The sequence below is a fragment of the Sceloporus undulatus genome, chromosome 4 (assembly GCF_019175285.1).
Source record: "Sceloporus undulatus isolate JIND9_A2432 ecotype Alabama chromosome 4, SceUnd_v1.1, whole genome shotgun sequence".
Taxonomy (NCBI): domain Eukaryota; kingdom Metazoa; phylum Chordata; class Lepidosauria; order Squamata; family Phrynosomatidae; genus Sceloporus; species Sceloporus undulatus.
Genome location: NC_056525.1, coordinates 146,971,304 through 146,993,200, shown reverse-complemented (window position 1 = coordinate 146,993,200; position 21,897 = coordinate 146,971,304). Strand labels below are relative to the sequence as shown.

Here is a 21,897-nt window from a genome sequence, read left to right as displayed (position 1 = left end):
TGTGAATCAGGGCAGTTTTCTGTTTTAAGAGAGATGGCTTCTGATTCAAATCTTTTCACATTGTAAGGCTTATGACCATTATGCCTCTAAAACTACTTTCTGCACTGCAACTTAGGCTGGTATAGTTATGCCACACAACAGGATTGCAGCCTTTGATTAGGTTCTCTGTCTAGTTAAACCTGAGAAGATACAAAGAGGGATGATGTGATACAATACTGCTAATTGTTATCTTATGTACTTTGAAAAAAATATGAATTATGTTACTGGTAATCTGGTGCCCTTTAAAGCAGCAGTGGGAAGCATGCATACATCCACAAATGAGTCTGCTATTCCAATAACCCTCCCAATGAGTGTGCTGGCTAGGGCTGACTGACATCACTTTGGGGATTGATATACATTGCCACTTAAAATGGGCTTGAAAAACCTGGTTTTGCTGCCTGCCTGAGACTGCAGTAGCTACATGCTTGCCAAGACCAGCCAAGTTGCAATATATACGTAAATCTTACTGGATCCACTCATTATGCGGGTATGCCTTCAAGTCAATTGAGCAAAGGTCCGCACATTAAGTGAATAAAGCCTTCCACTTGTTCATACTTTGTTGGTCCTCATTTCAGATGATGCTGGCAGAATATAAGAGAGTAAAGTCCAAAATACAAACTCCCCTGGATATGCTAATGGCTCCTCATGTGGCTAAAGTAGATGAGGCAATGCAGCCTGGAATGACTTCACTGACCTGGACATCCCTGAATATTGAGAAGTACTTGCAGAATATTTTGGATAAACTTGGTAAGTTTATCAACAGGATAATGTCTGACACATTCCCTATAAAGCTATAAGCACACAAATGAAAGCTCTGTGGCTCTGTGTATGATCTGTTCAGTTCACATAGTTCTGGTAATACTGACTTTAATAAGATGCATTAAGTGACAGCAGGAAGATGGTCAGTTAAGCTGTTCATAGAATCATCCAGTCCAATCCCCTGCCGTGGAGGAATACACAATCAAAGCACTTCCAACAGATGGCCATCCAGCCTGTGTTTCAAAACCTCCGAAGAAGGAGACTCCAGCACACTCCAAGGGAGCATGTTCCACTGTCAAACAGCTCTTGTTTTCAGGATGTTCTTGCTAATGTTTAGGTGGAGTCTCTTTTCCTGTAGACCTCTGGGTCCTATTCTCTGGAGCTGCAGAACACAAATTTGCTCCATCTTCAGTAGGACATCTTTTCACATACTGGTGGTGTCAATTACATACAGAGATATTGACAAACTAAATATGTAGACATGAGGCTCATGGCTCTAGTTGCTGACCAAACCATAGCAAAGCAAATGGAAAGGATATGTTGTATAAGGGAGATTTTGGTGGTAGTAGTGATGATGATGGTGGTGATATGTCATACCTTCCTAATGCAGCCTGCTTTCTGTATCCATGGTTTCTGCATCCATAGATTCAACCATCCACAGCTTGAAAATATTAATCTTCCCCAAGCAATCCCAAGAAAACCTGAATTTTGCGATTTTATATAATGGATGCCATTTTACTACAGCACCATATATAATGGAACTTGAGCATCCACAGATTTTGGTATCTATGGGGGATTGGTGGGTCCTGGAATCAAACCCTGGTGGATACTAAGGACCCACGTACTGCTATATTGGTGTTTAGTAGCAACCAAGATTCCAAAAGATGTATCAGCCATCAAACTTCCCCAGCCCTTTGTGGGCTGTATCAAAACACCATGCACAGTTTTGTTTGACTTCTGAGCTTCTTATAAAGAACAGTTGTATTTGATATTTTTTCTGACGACCTCTTGTTTTGGAGCTGAAAAACAGGCTAGCTGCTATGAAAGAAGTATGTCCTTAAATGATGGTTTAAAAAGTTTCCATATTTCCCTAAAACATTAAAAAGTTCCTGCTCAAAAGTAAAAAAGGTCATTTCTAAAAGTCACAGACTTGTAAACTATATTCATTCTCCTCTTTATCTTTCAAGCTGACCTTGAACTGCTTCTAGATCGAATAAATGACTTGATAGAATTTCGTATTAATGCTGTTCTTCAAGAAATGAGCAGTGTGCCCCTCTGCAACCTTCCTGAAGATGATACACTGACCTGTGAGCAATTCCTTCACATAACAAAGGTACTGTTATATAGGTCTAGTTCTCATAGGGGATGAGGGGTAATCCTGTGTCTCACCTGTGCTATCGCCTTAATACAGATGGAAACAGTATGAATGCTTCTAGGAGTGTATGTTCTTCTGTCCATCCAAAATTTCTCGCTCTTAGGGACCTCATGTAAGGAGAAGGCTAGTTAGAATTCTTCTTCCTGCTGTCTAGTTTTTTGAGTGGCAGGAAATTTATGTATGGAAGAACTGTACATCTCAGGCTCAACCCAGAGTGGAACAATTTAGACACAGACTTGGGAACTCACAGAGGCAGGTTTATTATTATTGGAGGTGTGTTCTGGATTCATAAAGGCTACTCTAGTAATGAAATGAAGAAGAATGATAAACCAGCCATTGTGCCAAAATATAACCTGAAGAACATCCCCATAGAATTTAAAGCTAATGTAAAAATTAGATTTGTATTGTTAAGCCTAATTGGAGCCAGAAAAACTCTGGACTGAAGCCAGTGACATTGTCAGAGAAGAATGCAAAAAAAAAATACATTATCTGCAGCCAAAAAGAAAGTGAAGCTTTAATGGATGATAGATGGAACTCTTCACACAGTTAAGGGTAGATAAGAAGCAAAAGTAAAAGGTGACAAAAATAGAGCCAGAAGCCTGAATGCAATCAGCAACGTGTGCACAGACAAGAGGAACTACTATAATAGAGAGAAATGGAACTGAAGAGGGCTGTTGATGACAAGAAGGCTCGGAGGCCTCTCATTCATTGGGTTGCCATAGGTCAAGGTTGACTTGACAGCAGTTTATGACAAAGTGAGTTGTTTGTTTGAATTGGTTAATTGATTACAACAAGGTGGGCATCAGGAGAGAAGAGCTAAAATACAGGACCCAAATTAGAGTGATTTCAGCAATCTCCAACAAGGACATCTGTTTAATAACAGTCTTCCCTATTCCTGATGTAATAGACTGATGACTGGCTGGAAATGCTGCCCTAAAATCCTGATTTATGCTGATATGGGTAACGCTTTACTAGGAACAGACATATGTTTTAATAGTACTCACTGGATGGTGGTGGTGGTGGTGGTGGTGATGATGATGGATAAGAGGTTATGTTAGATGCTTTTGAAGGACAATTTTTCTTACAAGTGTTAATTATCTGTTAAGGCTCTGAATAGAGAGTCCCTTATGAAACTACAACACCATGATGGCCGTATGATATGATATGATAATAGAAAATGCCTTCTATGTAATGTAATATAACGAAGTTGAGTGCCCAGACATTGCCATGTTTGTATTTTGCTTGAAAGGGAATGTTATGTGTATATATCCATGAATGCTTATGATAAATAGCCTGACATAGTCTGTTCATTTCCCATATACACATCCTGAAATTCCAATACTTAATGCTTAAGTGAAGTGATTCTGACTATGTAGTTTATCCATCATCACACAATGGGTATTCAGATGTCCAGAAGGTGATGGAAGTGACCCCCAGACAGAATCCAGAATTAGCTGACAAGTGGCAAGCACACTTAATCTCTCAGTCTAAGAGATAGGAGTGGGGGACCATGCCTGTTTCAATGGAGATAGTAATGTACAGATTTCTGCATTTATAGTAATGATTGAATTTTATGTTGCAAGTAATCACCTGTCATTTTGCTTGACCCATGTGCAGTATTGACTCTCAAAATTTATTTTAAAAGTGGAATCTGGGTAGAGACATACTCAAGGCATCACCTTAGTTTTGTTTTGAGTTTGTCTTAGTTCTTTTAATTTTGTATCATCACCACCATCATCATCATCATCATCTTAAAATTATTTTTTCTCAATCTGGCTTTCAAAAGATAATAAATATAAGACTACACAAGCTTTAGTTATGAATCGGTCTATGTGAGAATAACCATAACCTTTCTCAGTTTTGCTTTTCTGATACTTTCCCATTCCCTAATAGTGGCCAACTCTTCAGTGGCTACTACCCTTTAGAAAAATAACTGGCACACAGCAAGAAGATGTATCTTAGAGGGATCTTATCAGTGGCAATTAGCTGGAATAGGAGGGAATAACAAAGTAAATTAAGAGATGCCTGTCTGGAATGTAAAAACCACTTTTCTCACAAGCACTTTCTCATGAAGGTGATAGACAATATGTAGACACTTTTCTTTCTTTCAGCCAAGTATTGTTCATGTGAAATAACAATTTTTAGTTTCTCCCCTTTGGGCAGAGTACATCAACACAAGGTTACAATAGGCAATCTCTTCTCTTTAGGCAGGCTCCACCAGCATGAGAGAGCCAGCATGATGTAGTCGTGGTTTAAGCATTGGATTACAACTCTGAAAACCAAGACTAAAATCCCCACTCGGCCATGGAAACCCACTAGGTGACCTTAGGCAAGTCACACTCTCTCTGTCTCAGAGGGAAGACAAAGGCAAACCCTTCTAAACAAATCTTGCAAAGAAACCACTGTGACAGAATTGTCTTAGGGTTGCCATGAGTCAGAAATGACTTGAAAGCACACAACAAACCAGCACAAAGCTATATGGACAGTCTTTCCTCTTCAGATAGGCAGCATCAACACAAGATCACCATGGCCAGTCTCTCTCTCTCTCCAGTCAGCATCTTCTGTTTACAATAACTCCTGTGTGCCATGTTGAGGCAGTCAGGATACACAGTTCTTAAAATGACATATACTTGTGTCAGATTGTTTGAGTTGTGCAGTAGTATTCATTGAAACGAGTATCATAGTCACAATCATCATCTCCACACTGGTTAAACAAACATAGTAAAAAAGTAGCAGAACATTGACAGACTAGATAACAGGCAAGGAGAAGAGTTGGGAAATAAGCATCTTTCTCACATAACAGAGAGCTTTTAAGAACAACAAGTACTAGAGGTAAAGGTAGAAATTACAGAGACAAGGAAAGGAATGTAGGCAGCATAGGATGACAAGTGCTGAATTATTAGCAGGCAGCACAGAAGGCACTGGCCTGAGGTCTCAAGTACAATGGGGTTTCAGTTCAGCATGTGCACCATATGAGGCAGACAAGGTATGGGGAAAGAGAGTAGAGACAGGATGGGAAAGCACTATTGGCACCTCAGATATTATGGTGAAGCTTCAGCTTTCAGCAGCTGCTTTGTGGAAGCAAATTAGGAAAGAGAGCGAGAACACAGATCAGAACTTGGAAAAGTTACCTTTTGGATTACAATTCCCTAAATCCCAGCTGAGGGACTCTGGGACTGGCAGTCCAAAAATATTTTTTTCAGATTCTGGTCCACACTGTGAACTGTGAGTATGGGAACAGTAGAAATGTAAGGAAGGAAATAGTGGATGAGGATGAGGCTGCTAGCATTTAGGCAAGATGAGTTGGAAGAGCAGAGCAAGAGGAGTGCTTGGAGCATCGAAGGAATGAGATGTGCACCGGAATAAAAATTAGTCACGGGGAAGCTCAGAGAAATGTAGCTATGGAAGGATAACCTTCAAGAACCTTCAAGAACACTAGCTGCAAAGAAAAGAGAGGCTTAAGAATGGACAAATGTTGGGCAAATCCACATAGACAAACCAACCAAAATGGTGGTGGTGGTGAGAAGAGAGGAAAGATTAAAAAGAAATTCTGAAAAGAGAATTAGAAGCAAAGCATCACTTAGATAAAACTAAAAAGGAATGAATGAAACACAGTAATAAAACAGAAGAAAATGTATGGGCTTGGAAGAGGGTGAAGATTTGGGAAGCAAACAGAAGAGAAAGATGGTTTGCCAAACATGCTGCACACAAGGTAAGTGGCAGACTGGTACTGAAAGCAAGAGTACCCGGCAGTGATAGATTCCATTGTGCCCATCCTATTGAATGGGTACTACTAAGTTGTGGCACAGTTGAACACAAATCCTTTGGCACAATTTCTCTCTGTGCATGTTACAGTTCTGCCTGATGGGCAACAATGGAACACAATCCATATTTCTTAAAATAGTGTGAGTTGGTCTTTTCCTCTGTATACATAGCACATGAAGATTCAGATGTATCCTGAGCTCTAGCATTGCTAAACCAGACTTAAACTAGTATTGGAATTCTATATTTTGTTTGCAGGAACTGTGTATTAAGGGAGCATACACACTACACTTGAAAAGTTCTTTAGTAGAAGAAGCAACTAATGAGCTTATCAACATGTTATTAGACATGGATTTACAAAACAAAAGTGATACTGATGAAAAGCTTCTGACTGGAAGCAGAAGTGAGGAAAATAATGGAGGTAAGTAGTAAACTAGTAGTTTATCACCTGGCTGGTATGCGTCATTTAAAATATCATTGGCTTTTGCTTAGGATGGGTAAGTTTATGTGTATCAGTGTTAAAGGAATGACTGTATAGAGTCAATTCAAAAATGTACCAATTCTGAGATTTATATTAATCTAACATTTTAAAAAGGGAAATAAAAGTTGTTTTCCTTACACGAAAGCTTTGTCTTATTTTTTCTGAGTCAATTTGTATCTAGCATAGTGTACAGTATGTAAGTATGTATGTATGTATGTATGTATTTATTTATTATCCCATCTTTCTCCCAAAAAGGGACCCAAGGCAGCTCACAATATAAAAACACATTAAAACAACATTAAAAAAAACCCAATTAAAATAGCATAATTAGATAGTAAAAAGTTTTTTTAAAATTAAACATACAAAAGTTAAAACACGCAAAAGTTAAAAATAATTCCCCCCCCCCAAAAAAATACAGTGGTACCCCGGGATACGAATGCGCCGGGTTACGAATTTTTCGGGATACGAAAAAATCCCATAGGGATTTATTGCTTCGGCTTACGAAGGTTTCTTCGGGTTACGAAAAAACCGCGGCGCTATTTTCCGCCACCGGAGGGCAGCAGAGAGCTATTTTTCCATTAGCGCCTATGGGAATTCGGCTTACGAAGGTATTTCGGGTTACGAAATTAACCGCGGAACGAATTAATTTCGTAACCCGGGGTACCACTGTAAATAAAACAAGGCCTGCATGATTTTAAAAAAGCTTGCTGGAATAAAAATGTTTTTGCTTGCCTGTGAAAGGCCAGCAGGGAGGGGGCCAGGAAGCAGCTACTGAGAAGGCTCTCTCTAGTGTCCTCACTAAATGAGCCCAGGATGGTGGTGGGATCAAAAAAAAGCCTTCTCCAGATGATCTTAGGGCTCTGGGTGGTTTGTATGGGGAGACTATTTGATCTCTCAAATAGTCTGAACCTAAGCCATGTAGGGCTTTATAGGTTATGACCAGCACTTTGAATTGTGCTCTGAAATGAACTGGCAGACACTATGATTTCTATATGATATAATGTGCTTTTATTCCTCTGTCTGAAATTACAAAAGCAGTTCCTGTAGCTATCTTTAGCTCCTGAGCTGATGGAAAGTTTGGAGTAGATAGCGGTAAGTTTCATGAGATCTTGATCACTGAGAACCATGAAGACATATGGATGGTATAGAGCTACACACATAAGGCAAGAGATCTACAACTAACACTAAGATTTTGCTTAAAGCTTGGACAGAATTCTAACTCAATTGATTGTTTCTCCCAGCAGCAGAAGATGAAGGACCACCAAGCACCTTGGCATCCTCACACACTCCTAGCCGGATTTCAACAGGATTATCTTCCCCTTTAACTAAGAAAAAAAAGAAGGAAATGGAAATGCTAGAGGAAGAAGCCCAAGAGCTGTTGTCACACTTCAACCACCGCAATGTGGATGCTCTTCTGAAGGTGACTCGCAACACCCTGGAGTCCATACGGAAGCGCATTCAAGCTTCTTCCATGATCAGCTTCTTAGGTATTACTGCATTCCCTCTCCTCCTGGTCACAATGTTCTGGTTTTTTGGTGTTGTTGCAAAACTATATTTAATAGGTTAAATATTCCCTTTTCTAGCAAGCTATTATGATGGAGCTGATAGTTGCAGTGATGGTAAATGAGTTATGTAAAATTTAGCTTTTAAAATATAATAATGGAACATTTGCCTCCTGCTGAAAATTTAAGATGGGGTATTATTCGATCTCAGCTAACTGAGAAATATATTTGTTGCCTCGAAAAATATCTGTAGCATCAGCGATGACACAGAAGACAGGACTGGCAGAGCTAATTGATTTCCCCATTGCCATCTATATTATAAGGTGATTGTGACGATAAAGCCTTGTGCAGATATAGCATGGATCAAGGAAGAAGTGGACAAGTAATATTGCTGATTATACCATTCTCTACTGTACTTCTGTGGACATGACTGTATTTCTCAGCTACATCTTATGCTCCAAGCAGGCTCTAGTGATCAAACATAGAATCATAGAATCATAGAATTGGAAGATACCACAAGGGCCATCCAGCCCAACCCCCTGCCATGCAGGAACAGAGCAGCTAAGATTTCCTAGTTTACAATTTCTTCTTGATATGGTTTTGTAGTTCACACTGGTGTTATTGGATAGGGTATGTATGCATTTTTTAACCCTTTTAATGGAAATCTAAGAATCACAATTCTGGACATGCAAACAGATGACAACAGAAATGCAAAAACCTTGAAAATGCATTTTTAACTCTTTTCCCTTATTAACTCATTAACATGAGTTTTATTATTATAGGCCCGAAAAAGATGGGCCAAATAAGACTGCTTCTGTCCACTTCTGGATCAGGGCGTGTAGTCAGTACATCTCCTCAAAGCGGATGGAAGCCATGACGAGGGTGCACTGAGCAGAAAAAAGCAGGCACAAAAAGGAGTGGCAATAATCTGCTCCTGCCAGCACCCACACTTTCAGAGTGGGCTGTCTAGTCACCATGGTCCCACATGGGGTTGGAAAGGCCGGAGGCTGCTCCAAGCTGCAGGTCTGCTTCACCCCATAGATTATGATAAAATCATCCTTCATTGATGGTGCCATATCAGTTGTGTTCTTTAAACAGCTTGTGTTCTTTAAACAGAAACGATAAGGCTCAAAGTGATCTCACAGCATGACACCATACCTAAACATGTGTTTCTGGTAGGAAGAGACACTGTGTGGGGTCCAGTGCACATGCTGGAAGTCTGCTACCCCTATGAGTTCATAGTGAAGACACATTTTGTCTCTGCAGACCTTATGCCAAGTCACGTCCCCAAAGCATGCTTATTCTATACTTTTAATGATTACATGGCAAACATGGGCCATAGGTGGCTGTGACATAATAGGCTGCGTCCATCCAAGTGTCTTCTTTTGCTCTATCATATCAAGCTTGAGTAGAGAGCCTTCTTTTAATTTTAACACTACAAACCAAACCAGGAGAGTGGGTACCTGTAGCTCACTTTCATTGTGTCACAGAGGCAGGCAAATTTTATTTTTTCCAACTGTATCCTGAGCACAAGCTGTGTTCAAATCTAATAAAATGAGCTACTGGGTTTGCTTGGAAGACGTGGGTCATATTTTTCTCAGCAGTTTAACATGTCTTGCATTTCCATTTAGATGATGAGAATGCCTTCAAGCAGAAGCAGAATGTTCAGCCCATATTTAAGGCAAATGTTATCCTTTCCATTCCAAATTTTGCTATGATGCCAGCCCTTGAGGAAGTGCAACAAACACTCAGCAAAGCTGTAGATAGTATTGTAAGTGTCATGAAAGGAGTTGGCCAATGGAGTAAGGAGAGACTATCAAAGGTATGTACTTGTGCACTTTTGAGAGCTTTGGGAATCACATACATTCGGTTTTGCCATCACCAAATCTTTTTCTTTTCGTCTTCTTTTTCCCACAGAAAAGGATGCTGGAAAGAAACATGGCTGCCTTACAAAATGGTGATGACAGTGATTCTGAGAATGAAATGAGACAAACGGAAGCTGAAAACATCCATGGTAATGCTTTTACTCTTAAAATTTTTTTTTTGGTTAGGTTTTATCAAATAAATTTATTATACAAGGTGCAGAGCCAGATTAGCTCAGATTTGTGTATTGAGCCAGAGTACAGAGTAAGAAAGACACAAGTAAGATGAAATGCACAAGTAAAATGAGTACACACACACACTTTAAAAACAGCTCCACACCACATTAAATGCCTGTCCCAGTCATTTTCTAAAAGCCTGACAGCAGAAAAATAGCTTACCTTCTCGATGGAAAGAGAGCAAGGGAGTGGCCATCCTGACCTTCTTAGGGAGCAAGTTTCAAATCTGGACAGCCACCAAGAAAATCCTCTCCCTTTTCCCCACTAAAGAAGCATGAGAAGGTGGTGGGATGGTGAGAAGAAGGACCTCTCCAGATGACTTCAGAGCAATAATGGGCTCATAAATTGCAGTGCAATTGATCTGTCAATTAAAGCTTTTGTTAGAACCTCTCAACTCTGGAAACCTAATGGACTGCCAACATGGACTATATAAAGTGATTTGGAAGATGTGCCTCCCAGAGGATAGAGCCCATTCTCCCCTTAAACAGAGAATATGTTTGAGTCTTTCTTTGTCTGCTTTAGCAGCCTCCTGAAGCTAGGGATGTACTTTGTTGATAAGTTTGCTCTTGAAGGAAGCAAAACCTAACTTAAAAAAAAAGTCTTCCCATTCCAAAAAAGCATTTGAAAACTGCACTTTTTGAAGACTATTATCAGTTCAGGACTTACTTTGCTCAAATTTCCCATGTGGGTTGTTGTTGTTATTGTTGTTGTTTTGCACAGAAAACAGCATTTTCTGGGCAGTAAGCAGAATTTTCTGTATTCTGCAATACTGAAATATTGGTTTCCATACAGAAAACTGCTTTTTGCACAAAAAGTGTGAAATTTGCTCAGAATAATTCTTGAGCTGCAACAGTTCTTGACAGTTTAGGCTTCTTCTTGTCAGGGTTTCCTGACATTTGGAACACATACTTTTTTTTTTAAAAAAAACTATTTTCAAAATATTTTTGAATACTCTTTTCTTTCCTACTGCAAGTTTTTGGAAGTGTATAGCAAAGGTTGAGTTTGATGTTAAAATGTGTAGTGAAGGCAGATGAGTGTAGTGAGGGCAGATGACAAATGTCTTCCTTTCTTGCTATAATATGTGAATCTAGTCAAAGCCTGCTGTGAGTCGTAGCAAACCATCACCTGCACAACCGTGAAAAAGACACTCTCAGGAAAATCCTAGCTCTAGCCCTAATGTCAATAGGTTGCACAACTAAGTTTATTCATAGTCCAGTGGTAAAACACATGCTTCAAATGGAGAAAATTACCCTTGGTATCTGTAGGCAGTGCTGGAAAAGCTCCTTATGGAAACCCTGGAGGACTAGTGCCAGTCAGAGTTGACAATACTGGGCTATACCAATGGCAGATCTAACTTGACATAAGACACTTCCCTGTGTTCTTATGTAACTGTTATCATAGAATTTTAGGATGTGCTTGAGTTTTTCATGTGGACCCATCAGAACACAATCTATAACAAAATTATTTTAGAGATGCTCTATTTCTTTATACCTCTGCAGCCTATGGCATAAATGTGAAATTCTTTCTTTCTGTGGTTTTTAGATACTGCTTCAGATTCAGCTTCTTTGAACTTGCCTTCAACTATCCAAAACAAGAACTACTACAAAATTGTTTCAGAGAATAAAGAAATAATAAAGCTGATGTCTGTTCTGAGTACAGCTATTACTTCCACTAAAAGAGTAAGCAATATGTTAAGAGGGCATTTTCCCTTAATATGGCAAAACTGGATTTCAGGAATTACCCAAATAAAGAAGAGAGAGGGGTACAGGAAGAGGGTGCAAGGTTACAGAGCAGAGAATAAAGAGGAAAGAACAAAGGAAAGGAGGAGGAGGAGGAGGAGGAGGAGAAAGGCTGCAGGAACTGGCAGAGCCTGTAGCCTGTAAAGCATGGTTGCAGAAAAGGGGGACAATGCTATTGCAAGGTTAATCCTGAGTTTGGCAGCAATCTGTACTAGTTTTTTTGGATTACAACTTCCATAGTCTCAGCATGGCCAGGGCCAAACTCTGCATTGACAGTCTGTCAAACATGACAAACTTCCTTGGCAGAGAAAAATAAATCTTCTGGGCCACTAGAATGTTTCATTCCTTTTTGCTTTTGTTACTTTCCTTCATGTATGAAGGAGGAAAAATAAGCCAATCAACCATTCTCTCCCCACTTCAAATGAATACAAGAATCTCTTCTGAAGGACTGTGGCATTTAGATAATAATGATAATAATAATAATAATAATAATAATAATAATAAACATTCTGGGTCCTACTGGTTCCAGTGAACCAAATCCACACTGTAATCCAAGAAATGATGGTGTCACATTCCAGCTGCATCTAAACCATGAAATTAATGCAGTTTGACACTGTTTTAACTGTTTCTGTGCTTTATTTAATTTTCAGTTGCATGATTTGTCTATGTGGGCTTTCTCTTTTGAAATGCATAGGAGTCAGTACATAGAACTGTTGGGACAGCTTTCTTAACTGACAGTGCTGGTCTCTTGGGACATAGGCTTAACTTGCTCTCACATAACATGCTCATTTGACTTTTTATGGAAACTACGTTTGTTCAGCTTTCAAGTTATGCTAACTTACTTAAGAATTGCAACTTGGCCATCATATGTCAGTGCTTTTCAGTGAATGCTTTCTACATCACCTATGAATGCCTTCTAGGATATATTCAGGGAAGTTCACTTGGTTCATTGCTGATTTTTGCAAAGGCCAGTTGGACTTTAACTCTGCTTCTTGTGAATGATGCCATAGAACATACCAAGTGCTCCCTTGCAGCATATATTGCAGGGGAAGATCAGTAATAGACCAGCTTTGTTTCACCATTATCTTTTGGCTGTTGTAGCTTAGTAAGCTCAGTAACTCTTAAAGTTCTTCCAGTATGGAAATCTCTGATTTAAGTGCTCAGAATAACTGTGAATTGGTTCTCATTTTCAAAAATTGCCTTGGTTAAGAATTCATAGGTAATCGTTTAAGTTGCTCATAGGGCAATTTTTGGCTATCACAGTTAATGTGCTGCATGACTTGAGGCAGCTTTATCTTAATTATTCCTGAACATTCTTTCTTAGTTTGAGGCAAAACATTGCAATGGAACTGGCTGTCTACAGTCATTTTACTTCTCTACTTTGTTGATGTTTCCAGGAGGTCCTTGCAGCCCTGGAGCGTTTCAAATGTTATCATCACATCTGGCAACAGGACAAAGAGGAGACTATTGAAGATTTTGTTAAAGGCAGCCCTTTGCTCTCTGAATTTGAATCCCAAATCCTTTATTACAGAGACTTGGATCTAGAAATTAATTCAGAGCCTGAATACATCTGTGTGGGAACTATCGCACTATACACTGGTACAGTCATTTAATATTCAGTTGTCAGCAAGTTCTCTAGCTATTCCCAATCTAATAATGCTGCTTTAAGCAACATGAGGGCTATAATGCTATGTTCATTTTCCTGGGAGCAAGTCCCATTGTTGTGATTTATTTCTGGGTAGATTTGTTTTATATCAAGGTTGGTTTCAGGGTGCAAAACTGAACAGAAAAGAGGCCCCAGCTGAGTTTGGTGGCTCAGTGGTCACAGAGTGCACTTTTTACAATGAACAAGGATGAAAAAGCAGCATTTTTAACCACTTCCCCAGGGATAGGTACTAACACAACTATTAGGTTAGCTTGAATACTATTAAAAAATTACATCCTTTGAATTCACTTCTTAAGAATGTCTCATCTTCAATTTTCTCTTTCTTGCTTAATTTCATTTGTTGTAGATATAAATTGGCAGAAAAAGGCAGTTTTCCTTTGGTAGGCTCTGCCACCCTGCACACCCTACACAACTCATGAATAATCTTTAATCACCTAGGATATTTCTTCCCCAGAATTTCTACATTAAGGTTGTCCCAATCTTGCTTTAAAATGCTCTTCTTTTACTCTGCTTGTGGGTATATTGTATGTTATAATGTGTTATAAGGCCATTTTTTGTCTCTTGCCATTAAACTCTTGAAATGGGGAAGAAAGGGGAGAGATGAGTTTGGGAAGAAATGTGGCACTACTTCTTTAAGTAGTCATTGATAATTGAATATGTATTCCCCAGTGGATTTAAAGCTGGCCCTAACAACAGAAACCAAAGCTTGGATGGTTGCATTTGGACGTTACTGTAACAAAACCTACAGGACAGAGATGGAGAACATCTTCACATTTGTGGAGGAAATCAGCAAGAAACTAAACCGTCAGATTAAAGACTTGGATGATATAAGAATAGCTATGGCTGCCTTGAAAGAAATCCGGGAGCAGCAGATCCCTATTGACTTCCAAGTGGGACCAATTGAGGTAAGTGGAAAGGGATTCTATGTTCATGTGTTTCCCTGTACTCTGGCACTGAAGTGTATATATTTTGCCCATCCTAGTTTCCACCTGGGATACCATCACAGTTAGTTCTGCTCTTCACTTTATAATTTATTCATCCCCTTTACATCCTTCCTTTCTGTCCTAGTGGGAATTCAGGCAGATAACAGCATCAAAACAACAATAAAAATTTCATATTAAAAACAATTGGATCCTACTGGCACAGCTATCCTCCCTGTTGCCATTTTCCATTAGAAAATGGAAACAATGCCAAGGAAAGGCTGCCTCTTTTACTCAGATCCTAGAAAAGTAAAACTTTAAAGTTCTGCCTACACTTTTGCAAGCTGATCTCTTCCCTCACTTCCTTTGGCCTGTAATAAAATATCCTGCTCATTACGCACAAGAGGCTCCTAAGAAGGATTTGTGTGTGTCAGGTATTACTTCTGACTTTCTGGAGGTTTTTTTGGGGGGCGGGGGTGAGCTTAATTCTGAGAATCAAATCTAATTGCTTGCTCTGATTAGATAAACTCATAAAATCAATGGCACACAGAAGTTGAGTTATCAAGTTCCTATTGATTTAATGGCTCTAGTCAAGTTAAGATTAACTACTGGATTTAATCATGGAACTCGATCTTGTTAGAATTCTGACTTTGGTATGGGTTTTGACACATTGTCCTCATTGTTAGAGGTTAGTGTTATTTTAGCTCATGAAACTATGAAAACGGATCCTGCCATCTTTTTCCTGTCTTCATAAGCATTCTTCTCTCTTTTTGGGACAATACCTTTGCTAATTGGAGACTTTGTTTTCAGCAACTGGAATCACATCTTGTTGGAAGACTCTCAATGCCAGTGTATTTTTACCTTACCACAATTGTGGTAGCAATGGAGAGTTTCTATTGACATTGACACCAATTCATGGACTCATTAATAGTGTGAAAAACAAATATGATTCTTATTCTTTAATTCCTTTCTTTGGACTTTTGGCAAACATTCACATATAGATGATATTTTTATTTATTGCCCAATAGTTCATCTTATATATGTGCACTGCAGTGGCATCATAGGTGTGTGTGTACCACACCAGCAAACACCCAGGAGGGGGTGACACCTGGTCAGTCCCCTGCACCATCCCCCATGCTCCATCCCCCTGGCAAGTGGCTCTGTCCCTCCACATGCTCCATCACCCATGTGTGCATGCCACTCCATCCCCCACATGGACGGTTCCATCACCTGCGTGTGTGTGCATACTGTTTTGGCCCCCCGGCGTATGTGCTGCTCCACCCCCCCCCCCCATTGCACGTTCTGTTCCCCCCATGCCATCCTGTCTTTTTCCTCATCAGGAAAAAGATGGGCTGGCTCACGGAGAGGGAGCTTGTGCTGTCCCTGGAAGCCCCATCCCCAGAGACCCTGGCTCCAGAAGCCCCACCAGAAGCTCTGCCCCTGGAACCCCCCTCCCCCCCCACCAGGTGAAACCCTGTGCGTGAATGCTGCTGGTGCAGTGATAAAAAAAGACTTAGAAGTATCCATTGGGTCAAAGTGAAATAGTCACAGAGTCCATTCTGCTTAGCTGTGCTGAAATCTTTAAGCTTCATATCAGGTCTTAGAAATGTCAAAAAGAAGTTGGAATCAGTTAAACATATAAATAGTAGAAATACATTATTATTATTATTATTATTATTATTATTATTTTCCCACCTCTCCCAGATGGATCGAGGCAGGATTACTAAACCATAGGGAATCTTTTTGCCTATGCATACAAATACTAACTGCAGAGAGACTCCAGTTTTAATTAATACAGTATAAAGATTTAGAAATGTAGAAAGGTGCATGCAAACACACAAAACCAATGCAACCTTAAGAACCATATAAGACTAACAGAAAGAAAGGTGTGGAAGGTTGGATAGAGAGAAATCAGGAATTTAAATTAGATTGATAATTGCCATTCTTGAAGAAGGAGGTCCATGGAAGATGTAGAGTGGCTCAGAGAGCATCTGAGGGCAAACTCAGTTAATAAGAAGGATCCTCTGTGCACACATGAGGCTAAAGCTGGAGCTGATTTTATATCCTATTTCATAGCCTCAAGGAGTACTTGCTGCTACCAAATGGTTTAAGAAAGATTTGATGGGTTTCCCATGGAACTGACAAAAGGACTCTGCAGCAGCGGATGGCTTTAACTTCAAAGTGACAAATAACATTTGGGACAACCTCAAGATATTTGAAGTATGACTAGGATGACTAGGAACACAGCATGGGATGAGGTGGAGACATGGTTCTTAACTACTTTGCAATGGGGGTCACTTAAGAGATTATCACACAAGACTTTTAAACTGCAATTCCCAGGGGTGGAAGTGGCATTGGCAATGCTGAATGCATGATGCTGCCTTTGACCCGTAACTGCCCTATCTTCCTCCTGTTCCTTTTCATTCACAGGGGAAACCAGTGAATGAAATGACAATCATGCAATGCCACAGGTGCGAAAAGCCATTCCTGGGGCACTTGCATGATTGGCAGTCACGTGGTGTCGCTGAACCCCCTTCCCCCTTTCCCCTCTCCTCCTAACTATTTTTATTTTATTTCTTTGTTTTTCATGCAGTTCCAGAGCTCTGCAGCCTCTGAAGTTTTAGATTTTTTAAAAAAGTTAAATTGGGGGTGCAGAGCTCTGGAACTGCATGAAAAAAGTTACCCCACAACCTTAGGGCACAAGGGAGGGAGGGTGGAGTTAAGGATAGTAAGAGAGAATGAAGGGGGCAGTAGCCCAGTTGTACAAATGAATGAAAATGCCATAATGGCTATTCTAAAAGTTGCATATTGACATTTTATTTTTGTAGCATAGGGCCCAAACAGACAGGCCAAAATAAACCTGCTTCGGGTCACTTTGGAGGTGTGCTGTTTAAATATTGCATGCATCCTAAGAGGCCGGAAGCTGCGCCAAAGCCATGCTCCAGTCCAGCAACATTTAAACAGCATACCTCCAAAGTGACCCGAAGCAGCTTTATTTTGGCCTGTCTGTTCAGGCCCATAACTGTAACAAGAAAGGGGCTGATGTGATAATCTCCCCAGTCTCCATTGCAAGAGGAAGTGCAAAAAACCTGGGGCAGGGTTTGGAGTGGATCAGCACACTCATTCAGCATTAATATTTTAGTACTATCTAGGTCTTCCACATGTCCTTAGGTCAGTGTGATCCCTTACCTAGTTACCCAATGTCATTGTGACCTCTCAAAAACATGCCTGATGTTAGATATCAAATGTGAAATCCCATATCCAGCTAGAGGGGTATGCTAACATTTGCCCACTCTGATTTATAAGTATAGTAAGTTAATTTAACAGAAGTACATATGTGCACATCCTTCACCTTGTAAAATAAAATACCATTCCTGATTGGAGCAGAAGGAGTTTAATTATGCATATTGAAATATTAGCTAGTGATGCACTAGCTTTCTGTTGCTCATTCAGTTTTACTTTATTTATTCATGAAAAGCATTTGTACTCTTTCCTTTAACCCAAAAAGCTCCCAGACTGCTTTACCATGATTAATAGCCCAGCTGTTTCTGTGGTCAGGCTTACAATCTAAATTTAAGACATGACACTCATAAAGGATGGAGAGGGAGGAGGGGAAAAACAGTTTACAGTTCTGATAATGTTCAGCTAGAGAATTACGCCATTTACCAAGCTTACTATTGCTTTGCTGAGGGGAAAGTGGATGTTGTCAACTGTTGCTCTGTTTGTTTTTGTTAACTGCCCTCAAGTCAACCTCAAGTAATGGTGACCCTATGAATGAAACATCTCCATTCTCAAACATGCTGCTGAGGTCCTGGAGGCTCAGGCCTGTAGCCTCCCTAATTCAGTCTACTTATCTGACATATGGTCTTCCTCTCTTTCTGCTTCCCTCTACTTTGCAAAGCATTAAAGCCTTTTCTGAGTCTTCTCATGATATGGCCAAAATACAGTAGCCTCACTTCTGTCATCCTTGCTTCTAGGGAGAGTTCAGATTTGATCTGTTCTAGGATCTATTTCTTTTTCTTTTTGGCCATCCATGGTATCCCCAGCACTTTTCTCCAGCACCATGTCTCAAATGAATTTACTGTGTGCCTGCTTTATACGGTAAATTCGGGCGCACCTTACATGGTTACCAGCATATGTTGGAAGCCTGCACTGGAAGAAGCCTCAGCGCACCAGGAAGAAGTTATGGGGTGCACCCCCGTGATGTTTGCCCTGTGCCATGTGTCCTGTGCTGTGTGTGCCACACCGCACCATGTGCACCACACTGCACCGTGCGTCCCACACCGTGCTGTGGGCACCACACCGCGCCATGGGCACAAGCCCCATTACTTCTAATGGGTCTCAAGCATACATGTTTTTTCCCTTATGCGGGGGGTGGGTGGGTCTGGAATGGATCCCCGTATAAGGGAAGGGTGCGCTGTATTTTATTTCGGTCAGGTTTCTTCACTGTCCAGCTCTCATATCTGTACCTGGTGATGGGGAATACTATGGACTCGACAGTTCTAACTTTAGTGCTCACTTGTATATATTTTCACTTTAGGATCTGGTTTAAAGCCTTCATGGCTACCTTTTCCATTCCTAGTGATCTTATTTCTTGACTGCAGTCTCCAGTCTGATCAATGTTTGATCCTAGGTATGGAAAGTCTTCAACTATTTCAATTTCCTTATTACCTAGGGTGAATTTATGTAATCCTGTTTGCGTGCTTTCTTCCTTGACCTCCTTAGTAATTGTTCCAAATCTATTATGTTTTCCACTATTGTTCAGTAGCCCAGGCTTAATTGTGTTCCATCTTGGAGAAGAAAACATCACTTTATTTTTGCAAATTAGCCATAACTCTTGGGATGTTTCTGCATTTGGAGTAAGTAATCTACCATTATAAATATGGCTGTTTTCAAACAAAATGTCTAACTGTTACATTGTACCCCTTGTGGTAGACAGATGAATGAAGAATGTAGGCTGGATCTGGTAGAAGAACATAAACTAATTAGTTCAAACTTCCATTTTGTTATTGATTTTTAGGTTACCTTTTGCACTAGACAAGTTACCCTGGATCTTTAGAAGGACAACCTGGTGGTGTTTTGATTCTGAGTTCCCAGTGGGATGCTTCATTTTATGCATACTTATATGTATATTATGATGATCATAGATAACAACTTTTTTTCCTTTGCAGGAGTCCTATGCAATGTTAAACAAGTATGAGTTACTGGTGGCAAAAGAAGAGATGGAAAAAGTAGACACGCTACGCTATACCTGGGAGAAACTGTTGGTTCGGGCAAATGAAGTGCAGAATGAATTGGTAGCATTACAACCTAAATTTAGAGGAGAGCTAATAAGTACAGTGGAGATATTTGTTGAAGACTGTGATCAGTTTTACTTGGATTATGACACGGTACAGTTATACAGTTCAGTGTGTGTGTGTGTGTGTGTGTATAAATAATTTTCATCTTTGTATACATAGTTTGGAAGCAGTGGTATGGGGAGTTTGGAAGATACCTATGTGAAATGATAAACTCCAAAAATGGATTTAATTTTTCTGAATGTGCATGTTAAATATTAATTAATTTAATTGGCCCAATTTAGGAAGGACCTCAAGACCTTCCTATTCAAGCAGGCATTCCCTGACTAAATATCCTGTGGGCCTCCCTCCTCTTCCGTGGCCATGAGGATGGGCTATCGGGGCCTTTATTTTATTGTTATTTTAGATTTGTATTGCTGTTGATGTGTTTTTAAAATTGTACTTGTTTGCACTTGTTGCACATTGTAAGCCGCCCTGATCTTTTTGGAAGGGCGGGATATAAATAAAGATTTTATTATTATTATTATTTAATTAATTAAAATACTTTAATCCTACCTGATATGTGAGGGTGCTAAGGTTATGTATGATAAAATAAGTTTTAACACTTCAAAAACAGTTTAGAAGAATAACAATAACATAAACAGGCTAAAAATACATTAGGCCATTTGACAAATTCAAAACATTTTAATACTGGTTAGTATAATTTAAGATCATTTAAAGCCAAGCATAAATTTAAGCTTGGATCAAATAAATTGGCTGCAAAGGCTCTAGGAAGAAGCCATTTATTTACTTGGTACCCTGCCACTAGCTTTGGTGCCAATCAGGCCTCTAAGGGGAGAGTATTCTATAGAGAGTCCTTCTCCTGATTCCTCCTACAGAGCATTGCCTTCACTGGTGGGATGCAGAGGAGGGCCTCTGCAGGATACCTAAATTCTTAGGCAAATGTATACTGTATAGTTAAAAAAAAAAAAAGACAAGGAGGTAATGGATGAAAGTTCACTGAGGGATTTGGATCGTGAAATGCCAAAAGCTTTGTTGCAGGGGAAAAGATGTTCAGGGATCATGGCCATGGTCCTTATTTCTAGGGATATTTTCCTTTTAATAGCTTTCAGAGAAAAAGGTGGCATGATAAATGAATATGTTTATTTAACATGCATAATCCTTAGAAGGCTGGGTCATAAAAGCAGAACCCTTTCAACTTAACTTAAAAAGACAGAATATACCCAGTCTGGTAAATCTTAATAATTACTATCATATGAAGAGACCTGCATCAATGGACAAATACCTAATCATCAAAATATTTTCATCTAGATTTTAATCTATTATTGAAATGTCCCCTAAATTTCATAGTTATAGTTAAAAGTGACAAGTGTACTTAAACATTTGTGAAAGATAAGTGGAGTAAAAACTGACTGGGGAAAAAGAAAAGACCCAACTCATTTGAAACATGGTGCTGGGGAAGAATTATGCCATGGACCACCCAGAAGACAATATATGGCAAATCAAGCTTGAACACTGTCTGGAAATTAAAAGGGCTTTACCTACTGAAGGCAGTAGGTAAAGAAGAAGCTTACATTACAGGTGGATTGACTCAAGAAAGCCACAGCTCTGAATTTGCAAAACCTGAGCAGAGCTGTAGATGACCCAGGGTTCTTTATTCATAAAACTGCTGTACGGTAAAAATGATTTGATGGCCCATAACAAAGACAACAACGGTAGCTGCATCCACGTTTGGACCATATAAACTGACCAAATATGACAGATACAGTTGAAATTTTAACATGTAAGAAAGTGAACATCTGGGCCTACAATAATTTGATAGACTAAAAGTGAAGCTTTCTTATGAACAAGGTGGCATTACCTTGCCCTATTGCAGAGTTTTCATTTATGTAAACCTCTCTAATCCATGGTATCACAAAGTCTATGTTTCTCGCCAATCAAAAAATGAATATCCTACAATAATACAAACAAAACAAAAGTTTCTTAAACTTACTTAACAAGAACCTGCTTTCTCTTATGAAGGCTTCTCAAGCCTCCATGTACTATGTACCATGTGTTAATATTTAAAGATGCATTAAATTATATAAAAGATCCTTAGCAAAGAGAAAAAGGCAACCTGCCCAAGAACATATTTAACCAAAATAGCTTGCATTGAAAAAAGGAGAACAATCTACCTTCAACAAAGGTAAAACCATTTCTTGGTGGGGATTATAATTCACTGAGATTTCCAGAACCATGGTGTTACATCCAGTAAGATT

General features: G+C 39.6%; 1 protein-coding gene across 1 annotated transcript in view; it reads left to right on the top strand.

The window, feature by feature from the left end:
* The window catches only part of DNAH5 (dynein axonemal heavy chain 5), a 166,712-nt gene that overhangs the window by 41,776 nt on the left and 103,039 nt on the right, over positions 1 to 21,897 (top strand). The window contains exons 16-25 of the mRNA XM_042465764.1: positions 615 to 786; positions 1,986 to 2,131; positions 6,194 to 6,356; positions 7,658 to 7,903; positions 9,550 to 9,740; positions 9,836 to 9,932; positions 11,560 to 11,696; positions 13,154 to 13,355; positions 14,092 to 14,327; positions 19,514 to 19,732. Of these exons, the coding sequence (XP_042321698.1) occupies positions 615 to 786; positions 1,986 to 2,131; positions 6,194 to 6,356; positions 7,658 to 7,903; positions 9,550 to 9,740; positions 9,836 to 9,932; positions 11,560 to 11,696; positions 13,154 to 13,355; positions 14,092 to 14,327; positions 19,514 to 19,732 (1,809 nt within the window). The remainder of the gene's footprint in view (positions 1 to 614; positions 787 to 1,985; positions 2,132 to 6,193; positions 6,357 to 7,657; positions 7,904 to 9,549; positions 9,741 to 9,835; positions 9,933 to 11,559; positions 11,697 to 13,153; positions 13,356 to 14,091; positions 14,328 to 19,513; positions 19,733 to 21,897) is intronic.